The sequence below is a fragment of the Hyposmocoma kahamanoa genome, unplaced genomic scaffold (genome assembly GCF_003589595.1).
Source record: "Hyposmocoma kahamanoa isolate Upper Pololo Valley unplaced genomic scaffold, ASM358959v1 63, whole genome shotgun sequence".
NCBI classification, from domain to species: Eukaryota; Metazoa; Arthropoda; class Insecta; order Lepidoptera; family Cosmopterigidae; genus Hyposmocoma; species Hyposmocoma kahamanoa.
The window spans coordinates 2,630,455-2,653,242 of record NW_020653851.1 but is presented as its reverse complement, the minus strand read 5'-3'; the positions used below and the strand labels follow the sequence as shown (position 1 = coordinate 2,653,242).

Sequence of the window (22,788 nt, the reverse complement as noted above, 5' to 3'; positions counted from 1 at the left end):
TAGAGCTCCTTGTGAAAGAGTTCGTCCAGGGAAGTACTGCCACCTTACCCATTTCTGCCGCCAAGCCGTAATGTCAGCATTACTGTGTTTTGGTTTTGAAGGGTAAGAGTGCTGGTGAAATTACAGGCCCATGGCACTTGTCTACTTACGTCTCAGGGTGACGGGCGATGCGGTAGTGCCCCTCAGATCTTTGTGATTGAAAGCACAGAGTGGCACTGCAACTGTTATGGACAGGCGTGTAGCTTACTATCAGGCGCACGACTCATTCGTACCGTCACTTGATATAATAAAAGTTGGATTTTAAAGTAATTTTAGTAGTGTCATGTAAAAAATGCAATAGATGATCCTTTCACCTAAAGTCATTGACTTACAAATAAATGGACGACGGGTCTAATACAAAAACCACGAAAAAAATGTTCCAAGTCAACCTATTTAAACGTAGTGACATGTCAAGGAATATGAAAAAGCTAAAACGTTGAATTTAAATTGTAATGTCATCGCAGTACTGTCTAATTTTGCTTGCTTCGTTGCCAGTCGAACAAACGAAGACTAAAGCGTGAATGACGCTCTGTATACGATTTTAACGCCCTATAAGTTCGGACACTTTTTAACGCGGACCCGACGTCCATATAATTGTAAGTCAATGCCTAAAGTCAATATTTTTTATGATAGCTTGTTTTCACTAATGCGGATATTGTAGTATATGACCCATATATTATCCAAAAACATTTGTTAGTTGTTTAGTAAACTTGAAAATCCGCTTTCACAGGGTGAGATGGAAATCACGCCCGCCTGCTACCCTCATCTCCTTAACATGCTGATGTCTATCTGTTCGTCCATATGCGTCGTTCTTGAGGGAGGCTATTGCATACCCTCGCTGGCAGAGGGCGCTGCGCTCACACTCAGGACTCTGTTAGGACACGCTCCACCTGTGTTACAGGCTTTAAGTGAACCTACAGACTCGTAAGTACAATTTTACTAATTTATCTGATATATGTGTGTGCGACTAGTTTTTTATTTATTTCATGAACTTGGATTCAAGTTTTTCAGAGATAATAAACTATAATTACTTAGAGTTGTTATTACATAACTTTAGGTCGGTTTTTGTGCATATCACTGATGAGTTGATGGTATTGTAAATTTTTATAGTCGACAAGCCCAAAAATCTGCAAAAGCTTTGACTGCCATCTTAAAGGCTGCTACTATACGAGTTCTGCGCCAGATAGAATAAGGATTGTATGCGATCATTATTGAAAAGTTCTAAAAATATTTTTTTACTTATTTTTTTATCATGCGCTATTTTGAAGTAGCCATTTGTTGTAAATTGTGTTTGTGTAAATAAATACTTTTTTTTTCTACAGAATTCGCGAAACAATCCTAAACTCAATATACGTACATAAACCATATTGGCGTTGCTACAATTATCAGCCAACATACAGAGTTAGACAATCTGTACCAAACGTGTGCGATGACGAGAAACAGAAACATACCGTTTCCGTCAAGTGGGAGGGAGACGAAACGAGACCTGATCGTTACGCCACGAGGGACTGTTATCCCTTACAGGATAATGAGGTTAAACGGAAAAATCGAGAGAAATTGGATCATTTGAGGATTGGTAAGATTTTCGTTTGTTTCTTTTTTATATAAAGAAAACAATATATACATTACAGTAGCAGTAGAGCTCCTTGTGAAAGAGTTTGTCCAGGGAAGTACTGCGTTACCAATTTCTACCGCTAAGCAATAATGCTCACATTACTGCGTTCCGATTTTGAAGGACAAGGGTGCTGGTGAAATTAGAGGCTCATGAGACTTTTCAACTTATGTCTCAGGGTGTCTCAGATCTTTGCGATTTAAATCTTACCTTCACGCGCACGACTCGTTCGTCTCATTACTTGATAGAGTATAAAAAAATAAATCCACTCGATAGAAATCTTCAATCATAAAATTCAACAAATAGATTTTACTCCAAAGCAATCGTTAATATTATAAAAAAATGTTGAAATAAAGCAAAATTAGTATTTCTAGAACATAAAAAATTATCTTCAAATATCACAAAAGTTGAATTCTCTACTTTGTGGGGTATATCACAACATACAGAGAACATATAATATATAAACGTAAAACAGCTACTGTGTACACAATGTCTATAAAATATTTTTTTTTGTTATCATTTGATTGGAAAAAAATCATTTTTTTTTATTTGACGTTTATTTGCGTTTTGCCGGTTCGCTCTGAAAATCAGAAATTCCCTGAGCCCGTGTCCATTCTTACTAGATCTTTTTTATTTTCTTATGTAATTATCTCATTTCTAAGTTTTTGTTTCGGTCAGTGAAAAAATAAATGGATTATGTAAAATTCTGAACCGAACTATGTAGATATCGTTTTTACCATCAAAATTAAAAATCATTCATCCAAGGGATGTTTTGAGTTGAATAAATTAAATTTACAACTTTAAATTATAGGCATTCTCCAGACACACACACACGGAACACAAATCCAGTATAATTTGCGTTAGGGCAAATCGACGCCATTACATTCCTAAAACAGTTTTTTTTTTTATTTTAGTTACGAATCTGGCATTACCACAACACCAAGTCTGCTACATCTATCACCCAGCTATGTTGAAACATAAAAATGTTTGTGAGCCGTAAGTATATGTATTTTTATATTTTAACCTCGTTAACTTAAACAAACAAACTTAACTATAAGGAAATGAAACTGTTTTTCCGGATTTAAATCGCGTATATTTGTTTTTTAAACAAACTGACGTTTCGGGCCCTTTACAGGTCCCATGGTCATGGTTGACTCGTTGATTCGAAACGTCGGTTTGTTTGAAAAAAACAAATATACGCGATATAAATCCGGAAAAATAGTTTCATTTCCTATGTGTAACAATCGCGAAAACCTAAGAACTCGATATTAACTTTAAGGTTTATTTTTTATATTTATTTATTTAAAAACACAGTACTTATAGGGTTTATACGAAAGTAGAATGTATCGCAAATAGTACACCCAAGTAGTACTTTTTTAAAACTACTTTTTATAATAATAATGTGAGATGGAAATAAAACGTAAGGAGTAATTTGTTCACTTTTATTTTCGAAAAGGGATGGATACGCTTTTATACAATATTGGGCCAAAATGTAAAAAGATGAAAGTGGCATCAATTAATAGCTTATATATTGTCATACGATCACTGAAAAATCGGCGGATTTTGGCAATCTGAGAGTAGAGTTACAAGAGATTTAGTAAAAGTAAGGTTATGTAACAACTTATACTTACCAGTTGATTTGTGTAGTGCGTTTGTTGTTTTTTACGTACAGGGTTATCTCAATTAACTTAAGATGTCTCATTTTCCAGATTGAAATAAAAAAATATAACCCTTTTTTTAAATCATACCTCAACTTACTACATTTTGGCCCAGATTGCCCCGTCTCCTTTGAAAGATAGAATTCGCACACAACCGGCATCGAGAGCCATCACCATAGAAGAAATTGACATCTGTCATCCGTCACCTCATCCTTCTCTCTCACACTTCATCGTTCAGAAACTAACCGTTCACTCCGTTCACAATCCTATAATAATAATTATTGTTTAGGAAATTAAACTATTTTTCTGGATTTAAATCGCGTATATTTGTTTTTTCAAACATATAATATTAAAACAAGAAAGAAAACTTTGGAAGTAATTAAAACTGAATAGATAGATGGAAACGAAACGTGAAACAATGCGTAATCACAGAAGACACGATCGTATGCAAACTGCAGAGCGATTTCGTCATTTGTGAATCTATCCATACCCACCCCACACTTTATTAATAATATCTACCCACCCACCTTAGACAATTTCTAGTGAGCAAATATTGTGATTTGTCAACGTTATCATTAAAAAGTTAACAATGCTTTTAAAAATATAACATTAAAACAAAGTAGTGCTCGTGGTATTAAACCACGGGTATTGTAACTGGCAGTCCATACAACAAGCCGCTCGACCAATTTACTCGGATGTTAAATGACGAAATTTAGTATTGGTTTTAAAAATATGTTGATTATCTTCAAGCAACACTCCACTGTATTGCTTATGCAACAATTTTCTTAGTTCAATACGTAAGATGTCTCTCAGAATCAAAAGGTCGGTTTGGGCATGTTAGGGGGTCAGGTATCTCATGTATATGACTGTACTAGACCAGTATTACAGCTCACCAGGCTCCCACCCAATCAGACAACTCATATTAAAGTTATATAGAACTGATACTGTCGAGTGTGTGAGTGAATAATAATTCGTTTATTTGCTTAAAACATAGTATAACAGAAGATGTCACAAGAGACAGTGCCAGTACAAACATGTTTCGCATTATTTTAAATAAATAATAAATTTTTAATAATAAATTTTATTTATTTCCACAAAATTTTACAAAAATTACAAATGTTTAGTTATACAATGTCAATTGACTACTACAACAATAAGAATGACACAAGTATAAATTAAATTTTGATTATTAATACAAGATTGAACACATAGAAAAACTTTTTCGACTAGATAAGACTTGAACCCACGACCATACTGCACCGTAGTATTGCTCTTACCAACTGAGCTACGGGACAAGTTATTGAGATGTCCTATTTGTTTTTGTACAGTATTTTTAGATTTAAATAGATCTTTGTACTGGATTTTTCGGCATTCTGCGCCGCTAATGACATCTAGTGGAAAAATATAGAACTTTCTTCTTAGCAGCCAGCAAGTATGTCTATAAAATATACAAATTTGTGATATATTTTAAAGTTTTCATTTTAATTTAATATACATAATCAAATCCGTCTATCGTTATTAAAATATGTATAACTAAAAATTGACTTTGATAATAACAGACCAACTGTCAAAAAAAGAATAAAGAATACAATAACGCAATTAGTAATTATTAGAACGTTCTTACATTCACAATTCAGACATATTTGGCAAAAATTTTACCTAGATTTACAATCTATCAATAAAACTGTCGACAACAACTACGTGATTACTTAAAATTTTACGAAAATTGGCAACCCTGCTAATGTCATTTTAATCCATCTTCACAAAAAAAAAGTCTATAGTTACATTATTAGTAAATTTCCCCTACAACACTACGATATGATTTTGGTTCTCCAAGAGGCCACGTGGAGTGCCCGGAGCGGATAATGCGGATACACGAGCGTCACCGCGATTACGGCTTGTTGGACCGATTACACCAATTGACAGCCAGGGCTGCCACTGACCTGGAGTTACTGTCTGTGCACAGCGAGAAACATCTCGACAGGTAATTCATAATTAATTTATTCATTCTAATATTAAATTTATTAAATGTCACGTTTTTCTACCTTTTGTTGAACACTAAGAAAAATTCCTTCGACCCAGCTGAATTCGAACCAGCGCCTTCACCATACCGTGCCTGATTTCATTTATTCCTTATAACACCTGTGTGTTGTATAAAAATTTAAATCACAATATTTAAAATTAAAAAGTGCGAGATATACTTAGTAAAGTCAAGATGGTACAATTAAATTTATAATTAATTTGTCAAAATGTATGATGAAGGTATGATTACAAACGAAATGTAGCAGTAGAGTTCCTCGTAAAGGAATTCGTTCAGGGAAGTACCTACTTAGTAGTAGAAAAAGGTACCTTTCTATATAAATTTTCTTTTCTTTTTTTATGATACTAAGTGAAGGAACAAACTGGTCGTCCAGGGAAGTACCTACTTAGTAGTAGAAAAAGGTACCTTTCTATACAAATTTTCTTTTCTTTTTTTATGATACTAAGTGAAGGAACAAACTGGTCGTACGCCTGGTGGTAAGCGACACGCCTGTCTATAACAGTTATAATGCCAATCGAGAGCTTTAAATCGCAAAGATCTGAGGAGCTCCGCTCGTCATCCTGAGACGTAAGTTGACAAGTCCCATGTGCCTGTAATTACACCAGCATTCTTACCCTTCAAAACTGGAACGCATCATTGCTCACATTACTGCTTGGCGGCAGAAATAAGTTAGCAGTACTTCCCTGGAGGAATTCTTTCACAAGGAGCTCTATTAAAAAAACGAATAGTGAAAGGACTGTAATAATAGTTAATGGTAATAACATATTCAATTTAAAATAGTTCCCGCCACTCACTGTTACAGGTTGAAAGAATTAGCGTCAACAAAACTGCGAGACCTCAACAGCCAGAAAGATGCGTTCGACTCGGTCTATTTCCATCCCGACTCTTTGGAAAGTGCCACTATGGCGTCGGGATGTGTCCTGCAGGTGGGTTTATTGTGGCTATCCTTATAGCTTACCTTATAACCAGGTATGTTGCAGTTGTTTTGCATCATTGAAACCTGCAGATGCAAAAACGGTGAAAAAATCTTTTTTTGTTCAGAAAAATATGGATCATTGTGGATTTGGTAGTCATTGAATTATCATTAATTTAAATAAAATATAATAATTCACGGTCTGGGGGTACTCTCGCACTTCACCTCCCGACTCCACTCAACTAGCTCGACTACTATATTTTCGTATTGTATTTTATTTTATACAGATAACAGATCAGAATATATATCAACAAAAAATATTCTACATGAATGAATATAAACCGGCAATCCAATTACAGCTATACACAACACTTTAGTACAAACAGTAGACATTAATACGTAGACGAAATTATTTAAAAATGCTTAATAAATTAAAACATAAAAGAATAAAAGACAAAAACATTATGCTTACGTAACGAAATTAAGGTGGGGGATTGAAATGTAGGAGTCTTCAGTAGAGTTCTCCAACTGTTATAACTACCATTATACAGATCATGGTTAGAACAGATATCATTGTACACATCCTGAATATCGGGTTGTTGCTCGAGACATTGTTCACAGAATGTGGAATACGGAATATTTGGGGTATACGTACAGAACGAGTTGGCACCTTCATTTCTATCATCTGCAACAAGGTAGCATCTGCAAAACCGTTAACAATCTTGTGGAGCATGGCGCATACGTAAATCTGATATCTGCCGTCTTTTTTGAAGACTATAGTTATTTATTTATATACGATACTTACTTACTTATATATGTATACTTACTCTATTCTTCCGACAGGCAGTAGACGCGGTACTTTCCAACGAAGCTGGCTCCGGGGTCTGCGTGATCCGCCCACCAGGCCACCATGCCGATGAAGAGATACCCAGCGGATTCTGTCTGCTGAACAACGCAGCTACGGCTGCTAAATACGCTATTGACAGTCACGGGCTGAAAAGAGTCCTAATTTTGGACTGGGATGTACATCACGGCAATGGGACACAGAGGATCACTTACAAAGATGATAAGGTATGTATAACATAATATAATTACGTATATCCACGGAATAACAAGCTGGTGGAACAGAAGTGGGCGTTCCCTTGTAGCCGTTGTTAAGATATCGCTCCCCTCATGGAGGAATGGCATAAGTGGAGTTACGTCGAACATGTTTATTGCTCCTTTAGATACAGAAAAATATACCCCACATCCTCACCAATTCATTTAACTCTGACTACAATATTAGTAGATAGAGTTACAAGAATTGGAGAGGATGTGGGTTATATTTTTCTGTATCTAATGGAGCAATAAACGATTTTTGACGTAACTCCACTTATGCCACTCTTCCATGAGGGGGCGACGTGTTTCATAACCAATGGTCATAAAAAGGTGTTCGACATAAATAGATATACGTATTTATCAATCCTAAACTGCCAGAAATGCTTTTACTGCACTGTAGGACAAACTATTGACCTAGGAAGTCGAAGTTCATTTTAAAGTAATTCTAGTGGTGTCATGTAAAAAATGCAGTAGATAACTGACAGCTTTTGTGCTGTTCCGTCAATGTGACTGACGGTCACATTGACGGACGCGGTGCGGTGTCTAAAGCTAGGGAGGGGCGTAGAGTGACGATTCTCGTTAATTTTTTATTCTTTGCTTTGGTAAAAGTTCAGTTATCTACTGCATTATTTTACACCGCATCATTAGAATTACTTTAAAATCCAACTTCGACTTCCTAGGTCAGTAGTTTTGCCTTACGATGCATAAAATCATTTTGGGAAATCCGGTATTCGTAAAAGTAATAATTTAATATTTGGTGGTTTCAATAACACTATGTCGCTCCTTGTAGCTATATCTATACATGAATCTATATTATGTGGAACACCTTTTTCCGACTATTGTTCGTAACCAAACTTTGTTACGCGTTAACGCTCTCTTAAGACGAACGTGTGCTTCACTTTTTTTTATGATACCTAGTGACGCGATGCACAAGCTGTGGGCTTAGTGGCTAGCGACACGCATGTACCACCAGGCGCACGACTTGTCGGTCCCGTCACTTGATACCATAAAAAAATTCCAATATGAGAAAGTTTACAAGTGTGTTATAAGTGGCAGCATCGGTTTTAATACTAATGCTGCTTGATACCATATCCACTAGTTTGCTCTTTCGTGATTATTAGCAGTACAAAGGCTGCTCTTTATATTTAACAACTTCATTATGATTTCGAAATATCGACTGTGAACTGGCAACCGGTACTATCTAAATTTTGACAACTTTACATTGACTTTACTGGTGAAGAAAAAAATTGCGTCATTTATATAGCATCTGATTTATTAAATAAAAATACGTAGTTTTTAAATATTTTTATTGCACATACACTACGTAGTTTTATTTAATAAACCAGATGGTATACAGGGTGTCGATTTGCATTATCGCCATATTTAAGAAATTAATAATAAGAATAATGCAAAATCATCTAAAAATATTAAAAAAAAAATTATGTTCAATATTCTGGCTAATTGTATCTACTAAAGTTTTGTAAAATTGTCCCCCAAGTTTATCCACCGCAGAGGATAGTGACACCGCCGTGCCACTCGCTTCACCGAGGGATGCGTAATCTTTCTCGATCGCTTATTTACCTATTTTTTAAATCATGTTTATGTAAATATGTGCAAATCAACATATTGTATAAATGATGCAAACTATTTTTTTCTTCACCTGTAAAGTCAATGTAAAGTTATCAAAATTTAAGAGCCATTGTTCATCCATAAAGATAAGGTAAGTATGACACTGAAATATTATGTCACTGGAAAATACCAGAATTTTAGCACATACATACATATGTAGAGTAAGTACATGGGGAATCAATTCGTGCAAATTAACTTTAGTATATATTTAAAACTGTAGATGGCGACACTTATATACACATGCACACAAAAATATAATGTATTGAATTTCGAAAATTTTAGGTATTTCTTTCTAAATTAGGGTTATAAAATATAAAAAAGAAATTATAAAACTATTTAAACAACATTTTAGGACTTTTCAATTTAAAATTCATTTACAATTTATAATAAATCAAAGGTTTGTCAATGGTATACAGTTGGATTTGTTAGTTTGCAATAAATTGTATAGATGAAGTTTCTTTGATTTTGTTTTTCGAAAGTAAGTAACGTTTTACTGACTTAAAATACTAAAAGAACAGTTTCGACGATCCCCTTCTCGTGATTTCTTCAAACAACGTGTCAAGGATCACTTTTTCGTCTTATATTCTCCACTATCTTTTCATTCATTTCCTATAGATACGTATACTTAATTTTTTTTTAAAGTATATAAGCATTTAATATTATTATTTATGTATTGTTTTGTTATGTATTAATAATATTTGTATTTATGTATATATCTGCGTATGAGATTAATAATAATTATTATGTAGTGTACTTCAAACGCTGGGATTTTTGCGCCACAAGCTTCCAGAAGAAATAAAATTGAGTATATGGTTTCAACAGTATATTTCGAATTTTTACAAAAAATGCTCAGGGGTAGGTACATTGGATAGTTCGATGACACGCAATGAGACACTCAGCTTAATTTACGAAGCACTTGCGAATAACGTCATCGCACGCTAGTCACAGACTCAGTGGGTTGCACTGGTCTGTGGCGACTAGGCTGCTGTGACCACGGCGACGCGGAGAAGGTAGACCCACGGAGCAGGTAGGCTCGCGGCAAAGGTAGACCCGCGGAGTATGTATGCTCGAGGCGAGGGTAACGCTACAGATATAGTCCGGTGGTACGACCCCAAGTCTGGGGTACGCAGGAGTAGTTTTACAAAAATTATTTATTAACTCAGCAGCACAGTAATAAGACGAGAAAAAAAAAGGACCAGTGGCGGGGGACCTATTTATAGGCGAACCCCCTCTGTGGAATTTGCGTGTTTTCGAAACGCATTACCAAATTGGTCATGGACGAGAGAATTTCGACCTTAAGAAGGTTAAATCTCAACCATAGACAAATATGTTGACATAAAGAACCGATAATACAAATAGTGGCTAACCGATCAGTCTGTTAATTTATTAAAAAGACTTAATAACACACAAAAAAATTTAGAGATTCGCCCTGTGTACTTTGGATTAATACAGAATTAATTAATATCTTTACGCAAATGAATAAACAACCTTTAGTTACCTTGTACAAAAAGCACAGAGTTAAACAAAACCTACCCACGTTAAAATTATCAGAAATTAAATGTTAAAAATAGTGAGGTCACTTATTTATTTTGGTTGTGTGAAACCTAACAAAACAGTGAATAAAGCAAAATTCTAGTTTTAATGTTTTACATTCGCAGCTTAAGTGAAAAATTGCTACATACTTGTAATGATGTTGTTTGGTTGCACCCCTTTTGCAAATTTCTCTTAAGTTTGCCTGGAAGAAATTCCTGCATACTGTAATTTAATGTGCAATAAAGAATATTTCATTCATTCATTCAGAATTCAGCTTTGCGATTTTATTGTATGTTATTGTATAAGCAATAAACGCCTGAACAAGACCAATGACTGTGACAAAAATGTAATAGCTGCCATCTGTTGACCTTTTCGAATATTATTACAATGGCATCGTGGATTTACTTAGTACCTACCATCTATTGAATAACGTTAAAAATCAAAATATGTATCTGATTAAGCGTAGTTACGAGTGCGACATTTCTTTGTATTTGATTGGGGATCCGCGCTAGTATAGTATTATATTATTTGTAGTAGAATATATTCCTTGCCCTTTTCCCCTAGAGGCAGGTAGAGCCCACAGCCTACCTAATACGTTAGTATTGTTTTGTAATATTCGATTGCATAAACTCATTTGCGTGCAGTTGTTTTTAATTATAACGACTCTGGCAACACTGCCTTTTTGAGCTATTTATGGTCCATCTACTGTGTTGCCAAATAATATACTCGTTTTAATTTAGAGACTTTTTTGTTTATAACAGATTCTCTACATGTCGATTCATCGGTACGACAATGGGTCGTTCTTTCCCCATTCGACAGACGCTGACTACAATGTTGTTGGGGAGGGCAAAGGCAAAGGATTTAATGTAAACATACCGTGGAATAAGGTAAGTACTTACAGGGCTAGGCAGCATAAGAGTTATTTGTAATTGAATTTACTCTTTAAAAATATATTTGTACATATGTTAATTACCTCGACATTTCGGACGTATTGCAACGTCCACGGTCTCAAAGGGACTGAAGAGGCGGGTGTCAAGGTCTTCTAGCCGTGCGAGTTTTACTAACTTATTTATTTATGCATTAGGATTGTTACTAGACCGACACACAACACTCTAGATATCGGGCGATATTTAGAAGACTATTTTAAGCTTTCATCGCCGTGGGATCCAGCCATCAGCAAATGTAAACGACATCAAGTATTGCCCGACAAGTCGCCGGATGTCGTGAGCGTTGTGTTGTCGGTCTAGTGACAACCCCAGTGCAAAAATAAATAATGTAGACTAAGTGCGGGTAGTTAGAAAAACTCGTTAGGTAAACGGTTAGAAGATGTTGACACCCGCCTCTTCAGTCCCTTCGAGACCAGGACATTGCAATATGTCCGAAACGGCGTCGAGGTAATTAAAATATGTTTTAATATTGAATATTGATTTCAGCGCGGTATGGGCGACACGGAGTATCTCGCGGCGTTCACACAAGTTGTCCTGCCTATTGCGTATGAGTACAATCCCGAGCTGGTGATCGTCTCCGCCGGCTTCGACGCTTGCATCGGTGATCCTTTGGGAGGTAATAATAATAATTCGTTTATTTATCTAAAATATAGTATAAAACAAAGACAGTACAATTATGGAAATGAACAAAGTCGAAAAGTGAAGAGTTTTACACATTCATTTAATCGTACTGAAAATATTCAATCGTGAGAAATTAACACCCCAAAAGTCAACAGTTACTGGTAACTACCAAATAGCTACCAAAAGCAATGTGCGCTCAACAGTTGCTGGTAGCTATAGCTACCAGTTTTGTATGGGGAATCGCATTGTCGACAGTTGATCGAAACTGCGACGCATACTTAACCCGTACATAGGGTACAGATCAACTCGGGACGGCACAAACTACAGCAATAAATGCTGCGCGGGGTATCAAAAGCTCTCGGAAAAAAGAGCGCTCTGGTCTCAAGGCGGCATACAGTCGTGTACAAAAATTTTAAGTTATTCGTCAACTCAATATACATCTCACTGCTGGGTACGGGTCACCAATTATTATTTTGTATACTTTTATCTTTACTCCCTACAATATACGTACAACGTTATAACTGATATTTAATGTTACGGTAAACGCCGTTACTATACTCGAATGGGTTAAGAAACTAGTGTCTCCAGAAACACCCAGCGCTTTCTACTAGTAACGTGTAACCTGCATTGAAAAATATTACAGTAGAGTGATTTAAAGTAATTTTTTTAATAGGAAATGAAACTATTTTTCCGGATTTAAATCGCGTATATTTGTTTTTTCAAACAAACCGACGTTTGCGGCCCTTTACAGGTCCTATGGTCACGGTGATGAAAACCTAAGAACTCGATATTTTGTTTAAGAAAAAAAATCGTAACTCCAATTTTATTTGTTATATGGAAATATGTAACCTTTCTAGTTTTACGAATAATGATTTTTTTTAATGATACTTTAAATCACTCTCCTGTTATATTTTCAAATGGCAAGTTAGACGTTTTACCTTTCCAATATCGATCTACTCCTCCTCGTGGGCCTTTTTCAGTTACTTTTCAGTCGCAGAGAAGTGCTAACGAAGTGTAAGTATTGAAATTGTGGCCAGTACGTGTTTGCGCAATCGCGTTGTGAGAATAATAATTTTCGGGTTGTGACAGTCACTTATTAGAATAGGTCTATTGCTTGGTTATTAAATGTTTATGTTAAGCATGTATAAAACCAGACTCTTTCGCATGTTCACCGGCACATGCAGGAACGTTTGTGACTATGTCAGCAAATGTGTTAAGTTATCGAACATCTGAGTGTTATCGAAGTATATATAAAATGTCATCGAAGTGTTAAGTTGTCAACGTTAGCTGCCCCGGTGCCCGAACGGTTACCATGCCGAACTGCCACGCAGAGCTCCCAGGTTCGATTCCCGGGCCGCGAAAAATATTTGTATGGCTTACATTTATTTCTCTCGTGAGTTTGGGTGTAATTTGTGTTATCTATGTGTATGACCATGGCACCCGCGACACAGAGTTTCCTTAGTTGGGGGCTATGTTGTGGGTTATTATTATTACTATCACAATGCCAAAAATATTACCATTTTTTTACACGTTTATGTCATTGTTTCAGGTTGCAAAGTTACCCCAGAATGCTACGGTCGTATGACGCATTTCCTCAGAGGCCTGGCTGGTGGCCGCGTCATATTATGTTTAGAGGGGGGCTACAACATCACAAGCATCTCTTACTCTATGACAATGTGCACTAAGGCTTTATTAGGAGACCCTCTATTGCACCATTATGACCCTACAGCCACGTGCCATTGGTCCGCAGCGGAGTCCATAAACAATGTCATCAAAACCCATAAAAAGTATTGGAAGAATCTGAAATTCCAACTGGCTTTGCCCATAGAACCAGTTCTAGATGAACCCTTGCCTTCCATAGGATTAATTATTACGGAAGATCAAAATTCAACTGTCGATTCTGATAGATTATCAGGAGTATCATCAAGCACTTTGGATGATTCACCGAAATCTAATGGCTCGAGAAGCACGAGCGACTTAAATTATTACCTTGAAGGTAATATGGCAGCCTTGAGCATAAGACCGAAGTGTAATGATGGTCTTCATTGTGGGACTGATGATGAAGATAACGAAAGAAACGAAGGTTTGAAACAAGAACCGAAAAAACAAAGAACTGATGTAGAGTGTTTCAAAGTTGATAAAACCATTATCGGCAGAGATTCTAGTTCAAACCAAGAAGCTTCAAGTTCGAATCAAAATGCTTCAATTTCAAATCAAGGCGCATCAACCTCGAAGCAATGCCGTTTACTCGATAATCCTTCAAATGTCAACCATGGGGGTCCTATTGAAAGCCGTTCAACTGCGACTCAAACCACAAATCCAAGCAGTTCAAATGCGAGTCAAGGTGCTGCTGTAAGTGCAGCTCACGGAGTTTCAACTGCTAACCGAGAAAGCTCCAGCACAAACCAAGGGCCTTCAAGTACCAGCCAAGGTGGTTCAAACACGACACCTGAAGATAAACAAACACTTGTAGACTATTTAGCAGAGAATATGCAAGCTTTAGTTGATGAAGAGATGTTTGCAGTGATTCCGCAACCGTGGTGTCCCCATCTTGAGTCGTTGTTTGCTATTCCGAGCGACGTGAAATTCTCGCAGGGTGTCAAATGCGTAGATTGTGAGGAAACTGTGGAGAACTGGGTCTGCTTGCATTGTTTTATTGTAAGTATTTATTTTTAATTTTAAACTACGAAACAACAAAGAAAGCAATATCGCAACTATACAGGGTGACATTTTATTATGTTCTTTACTTTAACATATTAATACCCTTTAGTGAGGAATAGACCATAATTATTATACCATTTCTTGCCTTAAGTAATCAGGGTATAGTATAATACACCAGCAATAATTTTACTTTTAGTAGTAGTAGAGCTATTAGTTAGAAAGAGTTCATCCTGGGAATTACTGCCACCTTACCTACTTCAGCCGCCAAGCAGTAATGTCAGCATTACTGTGGTCCGGTTTTGAAAGATAAGGGTACTGGTGACATTACAGGCGCATGGGACTTGTCAACTTATGTCTCAGTGGCAGTGCCCCTCAGATCTTTGCGATTTAAAACTGGAGTGGCAATGCAACTGTTATGGACAGGCGTGTAGCTAACCATCAGGCGCTCGACTTGTTCGCCCCGTCACTTGATAATATAAAAAAGACTTCTTCTTTAACAAATGTAGCTCATTATTATGTTACAAAACACAACACTTAGTTTACAAAACGCCATTTCGAAACCTTTAATTTCGTTTATGTGTACTTATATATATCTATGAAATATTCCACCCAATATTTTTGGATGGAATCTTAACACCTGTACCCAATTGTCTGTCGAACTTCTTTGTTAATCAGCGACAAAATGGTCGGTGCGATCAAAGTGTACAAAAATATAAAACTTATGTCAAAGTTCATAAGATGCTGTTTTTTGACCTTGTAATTCTAAACTCGGATATTTGCAAACAATAATAATAACATTTATTACATTTAGATATACATACAGTAAAGGCAGTAAGGGCAGTGTATTATATTAGAGTATTAAACCTATGGTAGTACAGTAATCAGCACATGAAGCTTATATACTTTTGTTCGAATATCGCCTCCAGAGCAACGAACCAAGATCCATCATGTTTAGCTTGATTTGAGGCCGTCTATGAATGCTACTTATACAGGCTGTTTGTAAAATACGAACAACCTCGCAGGCCTATATTATTAATATCATAAACAACGACTGTTCTTCCATGAGATATGTACAATTTACACAACATAATAAATAAACCAAAAATAAACTTTTAAGTGTTTGTTGTATGTATTATCTGACACTTTTTTTTATCTATATTTGGTAGTAAATTAGTTGGCAAAGCCTCGCATGCTGTCATTTAAGTTATAATTTTAGTGGTGAGTAATTTTTTTTGTTACAATAAATTAAATATTTTTATTTTGTAGCAAAGTAAAATCAGATCAGATTTTATTCATTAGAATTAACCAGAAAATGTGGGTCCCTTCGACGACTCATATTTGACAGAAGGAAGAAAAATGCTTTACTGGCAGTCGTGGGGGTTTCTCTGATGTGCTGTCGCGTTGCCGTTCTGAATTAGAAGAGTTCCTTTTGTCACGTGTATTCGCTTCGCCATTCCAATTTACACCAAGGCAAGGCGAATACACGTGTCAGAAGGAAAGTCACGGAACAAAAGTTATTCTTTAGGATGTTAGTAATATAATCCTACGAGGTTGTTTTTGTACGAATAACCCTGTTTGAAGTGTTTAAAACTCCTGACTCCCGAACTAAGCAAGGCTTCTATAGGTTAGGGATGCACGACTTGTTGCTTTGAATTGATCCACGGATCGGATCGCTTGCTCTTGAGTCGATCTCATAAAAATCGATTCAAAAGGGGTTCAGAAAGAGACTGTTTTGATTAAATTATGAATACGATCTAGACTATTTAATTCGCCTTAATGTTGAATCGATTTACTTAAAAATCGCAATCAAATGAATCGATACAAAAAATCTCTAGATCGTCTGCATCCATCGTCTTGTATCGATCTTCCTAAAATCGAATCGTACTGTGCATCCCTATACTGGTCCACACACAGATCATTTTGAAGTTGTACAATCAGTGTCAGCCTAGCTAAGATGATCCCTTTTTCCTCTACAGACGGCCTGCGGACGCAGCATAAATGGGCACATGCAAGCGCACTACCGCAAATCAAGTCACCCATTAGTGCTCTCCTTGCTAGACCTGTCCGTATGGTGCAATGAATGTGACGCCTATATCGACAATCCGCTTCTTTATGACGCAAAGAACAACGCGCATCGTGAGAAGTTCAATGAAGACATGCCTTGGTGTTATCGATCTGACACAATTCAGATGCATTGACGTATTTGACGACCTCGTTGTGGTTAGCACTAGCGATGGGAGGAGTTGTGATTTTTTCAACTCGAGTTTCTCCAGTTGACGTGAATGCTGACTCGAGTTGATTCGACTCGGTGTCTGACAGAGCAATCGCGAGTCGCGAGTAGTGAGAGCGATGCAGCGTATATTCATATGAACTCGAACCGACAATTCACCGAGTTGGGCACGACCGCCCTACCGACAGCCCGACTCGATCGTGCTCCGAAGGTCGCCGAACCTACCGAGTGAGAACGAGTAGCCGATGCACTGTATGAATGAAGCAAGGCGGGGTAGGTACCGAACCGAGCTAAAGTCTGTTTCAATCTATTATACCAGAAAAGTAAACAAACCGGTTTGGTTAAAATTTTTAAAGCAATCACTCAATAAATGGAATAAAATGGAATAAGTAACACTTTCACGTATATTTTGAAGACATCGACTTAATATCTCATCACTTTTTCCAGCAATATTCATTTGAATAACATTTAAATGTTATTTGAAAAATGTTAGTTAAAATTTGAGGCTGTTTATGTCTATGGTTACATAGGGCTGTAGGGAAATAACTCATTCGGTTCATTCTAATAAAGTTTTTGTAATCGATTAGTGAATCGAAAATTTAATCACAATCAAACGAAAATTTAAGTGTAAAGATTTGATGGAGGATTTAAAATTAGGTTTCGGAAACTTTCAATTTGCTTTTATATGTTATGTAACAAAAAAAAATTCCTAATCCATATATGAAATATCATCAGTCCTTATTGAATCACTTATTTTAGATTGTAATCAACAGCGAAATCGCATATATTATTTTATTATATAAAATCCAGCTATTCCAACTGATTCAATCAAACAAATCCATTCATTCAATTATTTAATCGATTTGTAATTGGCCATCACTAAATTGTCTATGGTCCAGTCAATGATCTGTTTCTTTACTTTTCTGGAACAGACTATAGCTCGAGTTCATAAAAAAGTAGCTCCAGTTGACTCGTGGGAGTAACTCGAGTTAAATAACTCCACTCGCCCATCGCTAGTTAGCGCCACGAACGAGTTCTATTCCGGGTAGTTGTCGCGAATTACTGTTGCAATGTTGATCCCTTCAACAAACATAAATCTGGACCTTAAGTCTGCTAATATTTTTTAAATCATTGGTCATTGTAATCCGAGACTCCACTGAGATAAAATTGCAATTGTGATATTCGTTATTTTTGTTATTCGGCTAAAATCTAGTTGCAATAAATTCTCAGTAGAGTGTCAGTGGAATGGCAGTGATCGTTTATCACTAACGATCGATGTTGCCTTACTAAAACTACCATGAAAGTTACTACGTATCGTCGCCTTAAGGTGAAAATCTCGCATACGTCTCACACAGTTTGTTTTTACTGATTATTGTTCAAGAAAAACCTCTTGCTCAAATATATTATTAAAGTAACATAGTATCTGAAAGAGGTATAATTTTTTACTAATTAAAATGCTAACTACAAACATGACTTGCGTTTACTACATTTTACAACACATTTTTATCTTCCAAAATTACATACGAGGTATCACTCTGAGACGACGTTATGCATATCTTAATTTTTATTTCGTTTAATTAGTAACAAAATACCACTGTTCGTTCAATCGTAAGTCAATGGCAAAAAGGCGTCCAAACGCCATCGAAGAGCAGAGTACAGTCGGTGCCGTCACTTAAGTATCCACTATTTATATAGCACTTCGTAGAAATAGTGGACACCTAAGTGAGGGCAATGACTGTACTAACAAATTGCAATGGCAATTGAATAGTAGCTCATTTGGCAAAGCACTACTCTTACTTTTATCAGAATACCAAACGTACAAAACCTGCCATTGGCACTCTATCGACATACAACTGATTTAAAATTGGCAGACTTGGGACCCTGATATCATGTAGCGATTTAAGTTCCGTACATTAGCCAACTAATAAATCTTATAACGTTAATGTTAACAAACAACATCAAATACGACCTCCTCCTGACAAAAAGCCGTAAATGGAAGTCTACCACGAAATACTACACTACGTGACTGTGTTCGCAACAAAGCTCATACATATGGCACTTCTAATACAATAGTGTATTGACTCAAAAAGTGTATATTTTCAGAATCGATGAAAAATGTATTATTCTCACTTCCCGTGAAAAATTTATATAATGTATTTATAGGTTAAAGTATATTACAGACGTCTTAACAATTTACTTACCAAATATATTTAAAAATAAAAGTTAATTTTGTGCAGATCTAACTTACAAAACGTTTGTCTCATTCTGAGTTAAGTAGATATCTTTTAATTGTTTCTTAGAATATTCTAACAATGGTTTTATTGATGTGTGGAGAATCAAATTTTACGTTCAGAAATCTTGAATTTTGAGTTACAACACTATTGTAATAGCAGTGCGATATGTCACTTTTACGATGAACGTAATGTCAAAAGTCGATACGAAAGCTGTCATTTGGCGTTTCGGAGTAAGGACTTATGTTAAATTCGATTATGTTAACGTCCGATAAGAAGCGAAAACGATAATCGTTTCGTGGTAGACCTCCTGGTGTTAGACAAATGTTCGGGGCAATTTACTAAGTAAGTAAGAGAGAATCGATATAAATTAACTCAGACTCTAGTATGTAACTTCTAATGAAAAGTTTAGTATTGCAGGACAATAATATTTAGATAAAACTATAATATATACATTAAAAATGTAGTAATTTAACTAACAAAATTTGTTAACTGTAGCGGTGTAGGCGCTCATGTTTTTTCTTTCTCTCTGTTAAACACGTGACAAAGAGAAAACGACCGCCCGCATCGCCGCTGCTCAATATAATTAAAGCCTAAGATAATGAGAGAAAAATCATCGAAACTGTTATTTACATGACAGGGAAGTACAATAAAGTATTTCGCGAAATTTTGGTTCATACTTTAATTCGAATTGCATCTGCGCGTGTGAATATAATTTTTTGTGTAGGTACTGTTTTTGTTTGTAAATCAGCTGCATGAGCATGTAATTCGGACCTTAGTTTCCAGTACTAACCACAAAAATAATACTTTAGGTTACTTATTTTAATGACTACTAATGCGAATTCGTGAACTAAATTTTTTTCAACAAAATTACGGCGCGTACAAAACACATTCCGCGGTAAAAGCAATTTTTTTCTAATTTGAAATAGTAATAAACAATTTATTAACGATGTAGAAATAACATTATTAACATTGTATTTTATTTATACCTAAGTCGTATAACATAATTTTCATTCCATGGATATTATTTATTTATTTATTTCTAATTAGTTTCATAAAGTACAATGAAAGGCCATTATGCAATTGTATTATGACTGCACTACACTTGTATATTTTTGTGTACATATTTTATTCTCGGATACTTTATGTAGGCGTTATTCTATTATTTTTTATTTATATATCGTTTTATATTTAGTTTTTTGACATCCATATTTTCTAGTGGTAAATAAACGGTACTTCAACATCGAAAAAACAAACCTTTTTAACACAATATAATACGGCAAATACTGCTAAGTGATTGCAGATTCTCCATGTTTAACAAATAATAAATCATATCATGGTTATAAGTAATTGTTTTATTTATATTTTCTCTTGAAAACGTGACGTGACTTAAGTCAACTCTCACATGAAACCAAAAACTGTCATAACTTAAAATTCTAAAATTGAGAAAATACAATTTGATAATTTAAAATATAGTACTGAATGGATCTTATTGCGAATGTGTGACTTTGCAAGAGAGTAGTCCTTTCTTCCTACCTTTGGTATAAATACAACTTTGCACGTTGTCCATTGTATTGGTATATGTCCCCAAGCAAGACTGGCTCTATATATTTTGCCCAAGTATGGCAAGAGTACACTTATACCCTGCTGCAGTAATATGGGAGTAATACTGTGCTCACCTGGCGATTTTTTACGATTTAAACGAGCTAATAGCCCAAGCCACTTTTCGAGGTCTAATAATGTTGGCGGCAATGTGCCAGTCCTCGTTGCGAGATGTATGTACAGTAATTACTGGGTTAGTAGGCAAGTCGCACAAGGCCCCCGGACAGTGGGTTGACGTTAGAAGTTCAAAGGTTTCTCTCGTATAAGTCGAGTAGGTCCCAGCAGGCTTTTTTAACAGTCATGGTTGATGGGAATTGGGTTTGGCAAGCACTCTGTGTAGATGTGCACCTTGAGGAGCACTAGTGATATCCTCACAAAACCGCCTCCACGATACTCGCTTAGCCTTCCTTATCTCCTTATAATAATTGGTTAGGGGCTTCCTATAGGTCTCCCATTCCTTTGTCAGCTTGGCCTATTGAAGAGTTTTCTCTCTTAGCTTTCTCAGTTTAGCATTCCACCACAGAAGCTTCCTATTGGAGGTCCGAATTTTTAGTGGGCAGCTTTCCTCAAAAGCGCACTACTGGCGCGACTATATGAGGTGTCTAAACAACTTGCTTGTAAACAGTGTTTTTATTTTGCTCCTGCTTCAAAATTAATTTACACCGATTTAAACTATACTGTTCAAGTTGAAATTTATATTCAGAGATTCTTTATAAAATAGTGTAATTATTGAAAGTGTTTATTGGTAAAAAAGTGACATTCAGTGGTAATTGAGTTATTTATAGGCGGAATAGCCAAGTTTGAACGCGGGGTCAATAAGCTGCTTGGCAAGTACGCGTAAGCGACGCGATCTTCACGGCGCTTACGACGTTTTGGCCGCGGGCCTTGCTGGACGGCCGCTACAAGTTAAAGCGAAATGAAGGCGTCTTCAAGTAAGTCTCCACAAATGGATAAAAAATGCGCGGGTTGTCACAATGCATTACCGAAGCGTGAATTCTTGGTTTGTTCTGTTTGTAGACTAAATTACGATATTGAATGCGCAGGCGTATCCGAAAAGCGCTTTAATCTTATGGAGTCGTCACATAAAACTGCTTGGAGGTGTCCAGAGTGTTGCAGTAAGCAACCAAAACTTGGCAATATCAACACGCCCATACGTTCGCATGTTGTCTGTGAGACTGATTCCTTGAAAGATAACATATCAAATGTTACCATACGTACCAAGCAAAATAAGTTATCTTCACAGCAGGGTTGTCAAAACTACGTGACCGAAGACAGGCTACGCGAAATATTAAAACAGGAATTTTCTTCAGCTATGAATGAGACTATTAAGCATTTAGTAACAACCGAACTTAGGAGCATTAATGAGAAGATCTCTAGTTTTCAGGAAGCTGTAAATTTTTTTAATACCCAATTTGAAGATGTGAAGGTCACGTTGGAGAAGACTACTGCAACAATTGCTGATCTGACGAAGGATAATGAGAAGCTTAAATCTTCCGTAAATGATCTCACAACGCGATTGAACACTGTTGAACTGCACATGAGAGAGGCTAACTTGGAAATCAACGGAGTTCCTGAGCACAGATCCGAAAATCTATACAAAACTATTGTCCAGCTTACAAAGGCAGTTGATAATCCTCTTCAGGTGGATGATATCCTACACGTTACCAGAGTAGCCAAGTTATCCAAAGACAATGATAGATCCAGAGCTATAGTAGCTAAATTAAGAAGTCCTCGTACCCGTGATATAGTCTTGGCAGCTGTCAAAAAATTCAATAAAGAAAATCCTCAAGAAAAGCTAAGTTCCCACCACTTAGGCATTGGGGGAGCAAAGTCGCCGATCTACGTGTCAGAACACCTTACACCTGCAAATAAATACTTGCATGCTGCGACTCGGAAAAAAGCAAAGGAGCTGGCTTATAAATTTGTGTGGGTTCGTAACGGCCGGATTTTTATCCGGAGAGACGAGAATCACC

At 36.3% G+C, this 22,788-nt stretch overlaps 1 protein-coding gene across 3 annotated transcripts in view; it reads left to right on the top strand.

Annotated features, from left to right (window-relative positions):
• The window catches only part of LOC113230132 (histone deacetylase 6), a 34,442-nt gene extending 14,910 nt beyond the window's left edge, over positions 1 to 19,532 (top strand). For 2 of the 3 annotated variants that reach the window (XM_026463911.1, XM_026463910.1), the window contains exons 8-17: positions 770 to 963; positions 1,362 to 1,615; positions 2,566 to 2,647; positions 5,147 to 5,293; positions 6,153 to 6,276; positions 7,107 to 7,334; positions 11,285 to 11,410; positions 11,957 to 12,086; positions 13,641 to 14,749; positions 16,729 to 19,532. In XM_026463911.1, the coding sequence (XP_026319696.1) occupies positions 770 to 963; positions 1,362 to 1,615; positions 2,566 to 2,647; positions 5,147 to 5,293; positions 6,153 to 6,276; positions 7,107 to 7,334; positions 11,285 to 11,410; positions 11,957 to 12,086; positions 13,641 to 14,749; positions 16,729 to 16,950 (2,616 nt within the window). In that variant the 3' untranslated portion in view covers positions 16,951 to 19,532. The remainder of the gene's footprint in view (positions 1 to 769; positions 964 to 1,361; positions 1,616 to 2,565; positions 2,648 to 5,146; positions 5,294 to 6,152; positions 6,277 to 7,106; positions 7,335 to 11,284; positions 11,411 to 11,956; positions 12,087 to 13,640; positions 14,750 to 16,728) is intronic. The other variant, XM_026463912.1, reaches the window with a different exon arrangement.
• Positions 19,533 to 22,788: the final 3,256 nt, after the last annotated feature.